The 8,943-nt window shown below is 44.1% G+C and overlaps 1 protein-coding gene across 2 annotated transcripts in view; it reads left to right on the top strand.

Moving 5' to 3' along the window:
- Prkx (protein kinase X-linked) overlaps nucleotides 1-8,943 on the top strand; it is a 37,374-nt gene that overhangs the window by 3,034 nt on the left and 25,397 nt on the right. For both annotated transcript variants that reach the window (XM_021152939.2, XM_029473572.1), the window contains exon 2: nucleotides 7,145-7,313. In XM_021152939.2, the coding sequence (XP_021008598.1) occupies nucleotides 7,145-7,313 (169 nt within the window). The remainder of the gene's footprint in view (nucleotides 1-7,144; nucleotides 7,314-8,943) is intronic.

Genomic DNA, 8,943 nt, shown 5'->3' with positions numbered 1-8,943 from the left:
ACACACACACACACACACACACACACACATACTCACACACAAAGACAACTCCTGCATTCCTAGTCCCCAGCACACACTGCGTTCTCCAGGAAATGTGTTGATGCTTTTGTCTCTGACCTAAAGCTCATTTCTCCATTCATTAGGAGACTCAAGTAGAAAACATTCCAGGCTGGGGATGTGACTCAGTGGGTACAGTATTTATAGCTTAGTTGGGATGGTGCTTACAACTTGATTGGAAGACTGCTTGTGATTACAGTACATGTGACTCGGTAGACAGAGTATTTATAGCTCACTGGGTAGAGTGCTTGTAGCTCAGTACAATGCTTGCATTCAGTGGGTAGAATTAAGTGGGTAGAGTGCTTGTAGCTCAGTGGACAGAGTGCTTGTAACTCAGTGAATCTCAGATCTAAATTTGCTGAACAGGCCCCCTCTGTCCAGCAAGTCTAATGTAGTCTTGTTTCCCTGTACTCAGCTTTGATCTCTTGTGTCCTGTGCCTCAGTTTACTGTTCAGTGCTTCCATGGCCTGCTGCCTTATGGAAAGCCAGTACTAAATCTTCAGTCTTACAAGGGCAGAAGATCTCCAGTCTGTCTGGATGGGAACATTCTCTTTAGATGAAGGGTCACATGAGCAGCTGTCAGATGCTCTGACAGATCATTACAGGCTAGTGTCTTTTACACTAGAGAGGAATTACTGAGGGTCCTGTGGGGGGTGGGGGAGTTGGCATCTGAGATACATTGATGCCATCTGGTAGTGCATAGTGACATTAATACAAATTTAGAACTATCTAGGAGACACTTAAAGTCCAGATCATTGAGGAAGAAGAATCCTATGCATGGGTGGGGACCCAGAGTGCTTAAAAGGGAAAAGAAATCAATTACCCATTAATATCGCCAAGTCACCAGCGTTCATCCCTATTGATGTAAGGAGAGCAACTATGTCATGCTTTTGCCTCCATGAAGTCATCTCCCCTGGAAGGCCCACTCTCACCACCATACAACCCTAGTCATTAGTAATGGTGTAGGCTGTGGGAGTTGCATTAACATTCATGAATATGCAGATATACACTTTGTATATACCCACCCACGTTGAACAAGGCCAGCCTCTGCCTCTTTCTAGACCAGTCCTATTGTGCAGAGGAGAGATTGTATTCACCCATAGTACACTTGGTTGTGCTCTTGCAAAGTCCCTAAAGGTGGAATTCTGTGCACAATGCCTCCCACCATGTCATCACTTCCCTGAGTGTTACCTTCTAATTCATTGTGGTTTATGAGATGGGGCTTCACTGTCATTCAAACCAGGCATCCACTCCAGCAGAAACTAAAGGATCATGGGTTGGAGGGATATGACCACAGGATGTCTGGAACACCCAGGAGCAGGACATGGTTGGGAGGGTCTTCTTTGAGGCCTGCAGGAGATGGGGAGTAGAGGGCTGATGGACCTGTACCTCATATTTCCACCCTTGGACAAAGGATAACAGGTGAGCCTACCCACTCTGTGCCACCTTGGATGTCTCCTGTTCTATGTCATCCTGACTGAACCTATCTGGGCCATCTTGAACCCCACCCACCCTGAGCCATCTTAAATTCCACCTAACCTGTGCCATTTTGCCTTGAAGCTATGTATGCCATCTTGAATAGCACGAAACCTTTGCCATTTGAATGCCACCCACCCTGGACCTTCTTAACCATCTAGAAACCCATCAAAGCAGCTACCTTGAATTGTTCACTGCCTTGATATATTCTTTCAGGTTTCTTTTCTTGACTGTTTTCTCCTGATGGTATAAAGAACCTGTCTTGTCCTCCTTCTCAACCCCTAAACCTTGTCTGTGTGTCTGTCCATTTCCTGCTCAGCCCTTAGCATCCTCATCCTGAATCACCAAGAGTGATAACCCCCCTCTCTCCCTCCCCCTCTCTCTCCCTCCCTCCCTCCCCCCTGCCCCTTCCCCCTCTCCCTCTCCCTCCCCCTCTCCCTCTCCCTCTCTCTCTGAGAGGCACTTGTCCTGAGCCACTGGTGGTCCTAGAGTGAGTTTCAGGATGATTTTCCTACAGGGACATCACCCAAAAGGAGAGCAGGAAGTCACAGCATCAGTCACGCAGGCCAAAGCTTCTTGAATCGATCTCATTTAGAGCCTGGGTGCTCTAGTCTTAGTCTAACCACACACTAAGGACAGCACCTTCATTCTCTTGAGGACTTATGCATCCTTAGGCGTTCTCTGTATTGACATTTTCATTTCATTTTATTTTTGAAGTGCTGGGCGTTGAATATAGAGCCTCGCTCACATTAAGAAAATCTCCTACTCTCTCTTAAGTCTCCTCTGTTCTCCCTTTTTCTTTCCAGAGTCTCCCAGAGTAGCTCAAGCTTTCCTGGAACTCACTGTGTATTCCAGGCTGCCCTCAAACCACAGTTAATCCTTCTGCCTTACTTTAGAAGTGCTAGGATTAAAGCCTACCCTACTAGGCTGAATTTATGCAAAGCTTGGGATTGTGTCCTGGGCTTCATGCATACTACACTTAAATATCCTACTTTTAGTTTTATTTCCTATCTGAAATAACCACCATGCCATCACACTTCCTTTATTTTAAAAAGATTTCTCCCTGAGGCTGAGGGTGGAACTCAGTGATACAGAGCTTGTAATTCTGTTGATAGGGTGCTTGTGGCTTAGTAGATTGGCTCTTCCTGTGGGAGGCCATCCAAGCTAATGACACACTGCTGTACCTGATACTTGGCTCCTTCAGGAATTATCTGGGTTGTGTTTCCAGTCCACTCTTCTGTTTATATTTTCCTTTCCGAGGCTAGGGTTAGAATGTGAGGGGAATAGTAATAATAATAACAGTAATAACCCACTTATTATTATTATATCTATTATTTGGGGGGTTGGACTGGAATCCAGTGCCTCATGCATGCTAGGTAACCAGCCATTGAGCTGCTACACACAGAGCCCAAGAGCAAACTTATTAGTAGTAGTATCATCACTATTTTTATGTTTTTTACATTTATTTTATTGCATGTAATTAGTAAATATTCCATTTAATACAATTATGTTGTCAAAATAAAGCAAGAAATAGTGCTATGACTCAGTGTTGACATATACCACAAATGATAACATAAAACTCCAGTATAAGAGAAACACAAAAATAGAAAAAATATATATATCCAGTGTTCTAATTTTATGTACAGTTTTAAGTGGGAGTAAATTTTAAACATTTCTATTTTTTTCCAATTTGTTATTGGATTGTTACCGCTCTTATGGTGGCTGTGTGAGGTGCTGGGAATGCAACCAAGGAACTCATTTATGCCAGTCCTGAGTTCCAGCGCTGAGTTGCATCCCTAGCCCATCCTTCCTGCCTCTATATCAGATGCTATATTGACCTTGGACAAAAATCACAATTTCCCAATATGATGGGGAAAAGGAAAGGACCTGCATCTATCTTCACAGCCTGCTGCAATTGTTCCTGCTTGTACATGTTGGATTTTGAAACCCAGTTCTGGGTATCTGGGCCACTTCCATGTAACATCTTCCTCAGCTACCCCAGGAGCCTTGTTACCCACATAAAAGTTTACATTTCCTCCTCACCATGTCAGACACAGAAAATTACGTCTGAAAGGTTACAGGTGTCCATGTATGGAACACTTGACTGCCATTTGTAGAGCATGTGTGTAGATTAGATCTTCCTCTGAGGTAGTCATTTGGGGTTTTTGTTGTTCTTGTTGTTGTTGTTTGTTTGTCTTATTGGCAAAGCCATTCATCCTTGTGGAAGGCAACCTTGGAATCTATAAGGGCTGTAAAGTAATTTGCAATGAATTTAGGTGGTGTTGTTTGTTACCTTGATGACCTGTGACCTCTGAGTCACCTTATAGGTCAAGGGACTCTGCTGTAGTGACTGGTGTAAATGGCTGGGGCATAAGCATCAAAGATGGAGTGATTTTGTATCACATAGGGATGCTGGGACATTGACTCGGATAGGCATATACAACATACATTTGAGTGAATGTAGGTTGTGTTGATGGCTTACAACCAAGGGATTGTGGGTGGTGGAGGAGGAGGGACAAGCAACTTAGGTTTGGGTCCAATGACAACACAAGTCTTTTTTACAGACTTTGAATATTGGTGTGGAATGTGTATTAGCTAGCTTCCCATTGCGGTGACAAGATCTCTGACATTATAAAATTATAAAGAAGAATGATTTGTGGTGGCTTGTATTGTCAGAGGCATCCATCCATGGCTCTGTTGGTTTGGACCTGTGGAGATTTAGAGCATCATGGGAGCTTGTGGTAGAGCAGAGCTGCTTACCACGTAGTGGCCAGTACACATAGAAAAGAGAAGATGAGTCCCAGTGTCTCCTTCAATGGCATGCCCCCAATGAGCTAAGTTTCTCCCACTAGGCAGTAAATAGCACCTTACCCTGAGACTTTCTGGTACTTTTGCTTGACTTTGTTCTGACAGCTTCTGGCAGTTGGCACTCTACTGTACTGTTCTTTTCCACAGTGTTAGGTTTCTCTCTCAGCCTGTGCTCTGCTCTGTGTAATCAACACCACCAGCTGTTTCTGCACCCACAAGTCTCAGGCACAAGTGTGAAGGAAACAAGTCTGTAGCCATCTGATGCAGAAGTCATCCTGTGGACTGCGCATCGCAGTACAGCTGTCACAGTCTCTCTTCACCTACCTTACTTTGAACACAAAGGTGACATGTGATCCACCCAATCAGAAGCACGGGCAAGGGTTCCAGTGTCAAGACCCTTGCTTTTCTCATTTTGCTGTGACAAAATTCCTGATAATAGGAATTTAAGGGGAGAGGGGATTATTCTGGCTCAGATTGCTGCTGGTCCATCATGGAGGCAGGAGCAAAGAGAAGGAATGCTGGGGCTCAGCTTACTTTCTGTATCCAGGACCCCAGCAAAAGGATGGTGATGTCCATATTCCGGGTAGGATTTCCTACATCAGTGAACTAGACGTTCGGGTGGTAGCTTGGAGCAAACTGAGGTTATTTTAAGCATTTTCAGCTTGATTATCCCGTTCCTCATTGAAATGTCTATAAATATTCTCACCCACACTTTCTATCCATCTGATCCACTGTAGGCTAGTCCTGGCTTCCACTCAGGCTATGACTCTGTATGCCTCCTCCATTCCTGTGTAATCTGTGGCAGGTGTCTCCTGATAGACATCACCTTTTCTTTAAAGAACAAAACAAAACAAAACAAACCCCAAAAATCCCTAAGCACCCAAGACCTATTTTATATCCCAATTAATTCATTGTAAGCTTAGATAGCAGACGTAAAAAAAGAATGGTTTTTGAGGCTGGGCGTGACAGAGGATGCCTGTTGTCCCTTTTAAATAACTTTAGTACTAAACATGTTTTTTGTTGTTATTGGGCTGTTCGGCCTGCTGTCTAGCTGTAGGTGTGTCCTTCTTGATCCTGCATCTGGATCTAGCTTGCTGTGGGGAGCATTCTGTATTTTTTTCCCTTTTTTATTGGATATTTTCTTTATGTATGTTTCAGATGTTATCCCCTTTCCTGGTCCCCCCTCCTGCAAAACCCCCTGTCCCATCCCTCCTTTCCCTGCTTCTGTGAGGGTGTTCCTCCACCCAAACACCCACCTCACTGCCTTCACACTCCCTACACTGGGGCATCGAGCCTTCACAGGACCAAGGACCTCTCCTCCCATTGATACCTGACAAGGCCATCCTCTGCTACATATGCAACTAGAGCCATGAGTCCCTCCATGTGTACTCTTTGGTTGGTAGTTTAGTCCCTGGGAGCTCAGGAGGCGGGGGCTTCTGGTTGGTTGATATTGTTGTTCTTCCTGTGGGGTTGCAAACCCCTTTAGCTCCTTCAGTCCTTTCTCTAACTCCTCCATTAGAGACCTTTTGCTCAGTCTAATGGTTGGCTTTGAGCATCTGCCTCTATATTTGTCAGGTTCTGGCAGGGCTTCTCAGGAGACAGCTATATCAAGCTCTTTTCAGCAAGCAGTTCTTGTCATCCTCAATAGTGTCTGGGTTTGGTGACTGTATGTGGGATGAATCCCCAGGTGGGGCAGTCTCTGGATGGCCTTTCTTCAATCTCTGCTCCACACTTTGTCTCCATATTTGTTCCGTGAGTATTTTGTTCCCCCTTCTAAGAAGGACCGAAGCATCCACACTTTGGTCTTCCTTCTTCTTGAGCTTCATGTGGTCTGTGAACTGTAACTTGGGTATCCCGAGCTTTTGGGCTAATATTCACTTATCAGTGAGTGCATATTTTTTAATGGTGAGAAAAGAATGAAATTGTATGAGGTTTGCATTTTTTAATGTACTTTTCTACATCATAAGACAGAAAGCAACTGTGTTTAAAGGCTGGAATGGGGAGAGAGGTGGGGGATGGATGAAGGAATGGGGGAATGGATGTTGGTGCGTGAGGGTGGATGAGTTAGTATATAGATTGAAATGGAAGAGAAAGAGTAAGAGGAAAAGAGGACAAGATGGATATGGAGCTGGAAGAGAAAAGGAACACAGGGGGCATAGGGAGAGATACAGATGGAGGAAGATGAAGAATAATTAGGAGGGAAATAGGGAAGAGATGATGAAAGGGCAGAGGATGCCGAAAGTTCAGTGGAGGAAGAAAAGGAGGAGGAGCAGAGAGATTCAGAAAGAGAAGAAGCAGGAAGTCTTGGAAGAAGAGGAAGGGAGAAGGTAGGAGACAATAGAGACAGATAGAAGAGGAAGAGGAAGACTCAGCAGGCAGAGAGAGCAAGTATTCAAAGTTCCCCACCAGGAGTCACCAAGTCCAGCATTTCAGCTCTTCCCATGGCTGTGTTTCAATCTCCAATGCACATAGCAGGCAATTATTTGTTTTAGGTTTTAGTCATTATTATTACTGTGCATATTTGTGGTTGTAGGCAATAGCATGCTTGTGGACAGACATCACAGGAAACTTTGTTGAGTGACTGTCCTTCCATTCCCCAAAGCGAGCTCTTTACCCTCAGAGCCATCTCCCTGGCCTCCCTTGATTGACAGTTGTGTGTGAAAAAAATATCTATACAGAACTCAAGTGCTCATCTAAGTTTCTTTTCCTGTATTTATCTTTAAGGCCCCAGATTGGCATGATGTCCATTCCTCAGGTATGTTTCCTTTTCCTGATCCTTGACTGAATGCATTGTCTTCCTAAGGCACTGGGACCTTTGGCCGTGTAAACCTGGTGAAGGAAAAGACAGGCAGGCAGTACTGTGCCTTGAAGATTATGAGTATCCCAGATGTCATCCGCCTGAAACAGGAACAGCATGTGCAGAATGAGAAAGCAGTCCTGAAGGAAATAAACCATCCCTTCCTCATTAAACTGTGAGTTCCTGGCTCCTTCCTTTCCACCTCCTCACCTCCCTAAGGTTATTCTCTCAAGAGTGCAATGTAGGGGTGCTGCCAGGGCTGTAGCTCAGTGGATAGAGTGCTTTTAGCTCAGTGGATAGAGTGTTTGCAGCTCAGTTGGTAGAGTGCTTGCAACTCAGCTAATACAGTGCTTGTAGCTTAGAGGGAAGAGTACTTATATATAGCTCACCTTATGGAATGCTTGCAGTTCAATTGTTAGAGAGCTTATAGCTCAGTGGGTAAAGTGCTTGCAGCTCAGCTAATACGGTGTGTGATTAGCTTAGTGGGAAGAGTGCTTGCAGAGCAGTGGTTAGAGAGTATGTAGCTCAGTAGATAGAGTGCTTGTAGCTCAGTGGTGTGAGGTGGGAGATACTATCCAGGTTTTGTCTTGATTTATTATTGTGTGTGACCATGCACATGAGCACAGTACCACACAAAGGCCACAGGAGAGCACTACATTTCCTTGGAACTTTAGTTACAGGTGGTTGTGCACTGCTCAACTGGGTGCTTGGAATCCAATTTACATCTTTAAGAGCAGCAAGTGTTCTTAAATTCTGGTCCATACCTCAACCCTCAACTTAAGAGTTTTTATAACAACTACTTTTTGTGTGACCTGACCAGGAGCCATGATTCTAACAGTCTCTTCAATGTTTATACCCAAACATTGCTTATGTTATGTAAAAGTCCAAGACCTGGGTCTTTTATTACGGCTTCTAGTCAAGGTGACAGAGTAAACTAATTATTCATTTGATATTCATATAAAACAACTGGTGATTTTTTTTACAATATTAAATCCCTCTTTGAATTTGAGAAATATAGATGTATATAAAAATACTTATATACATATATAGTATGTGAAGGCCCATATGGGCATATGCATGTGGAGATCTGAGAATCTGCTGTCATTCCTTAATTTAAAGTGTTTGAGACAAGGCTTCCTGTTGGCCCAGGACACAGAAAGCCGAGGGAGTTTCAGGGAGGGTAAATTATTCAGCATGTTGTTATTGAAACACCACTGCACAATTGTCATACTATTCTAGAGTATTCTATGCTGTCAGAACATTACATAAGTGCACTATAGTCAAAATTCATTAGAATAGTGTTGAAACTAGAGCATCAGGCTGTAGCGAAGGATCAGGTTAAGAGTACTTGCTCCTTTTGCAGAGCACCTGGGTTTGGTTCCCAGCACTCACAGTGCACAGTCATCTGTAATTCTAATTTTGGGACACATACACACAAATAACTATGTAAATAAGATACTAATAAATATGTATTTTTAATATTTGAAACACAGGGAACATAAATTCTACAGAGACTTCAAAATTAGCCAAAGTATGTTCCTCTCAGCCACAGCACCAACTGAGGCTCATCGCTCTGTGAGTGTGTCCCAGTCTCCTCTCCTTATGAGGACCCAGTCCTGTTAGGTCATGTCTACCCCAAAGACCTCATTCTACCCCAGTTTCCCCATTTAAAGACCCATCTCGCCGGGCGTGGTGGCGCACGCCTTTAATCAGAGGCAGAGGCAGGCGGATTTCTGAGTTCGAGGCCAGCCTGGTCTACAAAGTGAGTTCCAGGACAGCCAGGGCTATACAGAGAAACCCTGTCT

The sequence above is a fragment of the Mus caroli genome, chromosome X (genome assembly GCF_900094665.2).
Source record: "Mus caroli chromosome X, CAROLI_EIJ_v1.1, whole genome shotgun sequence".
Classification (NCBI taxonomy): Eukaryota; Metazoa; Chordata; class Mammalia; order Rodentia; family Muridae; genus Mus; species Mus caroli.
This window is presented reverse-complemented; position numbering and strand designations above follow the sequence as displayed.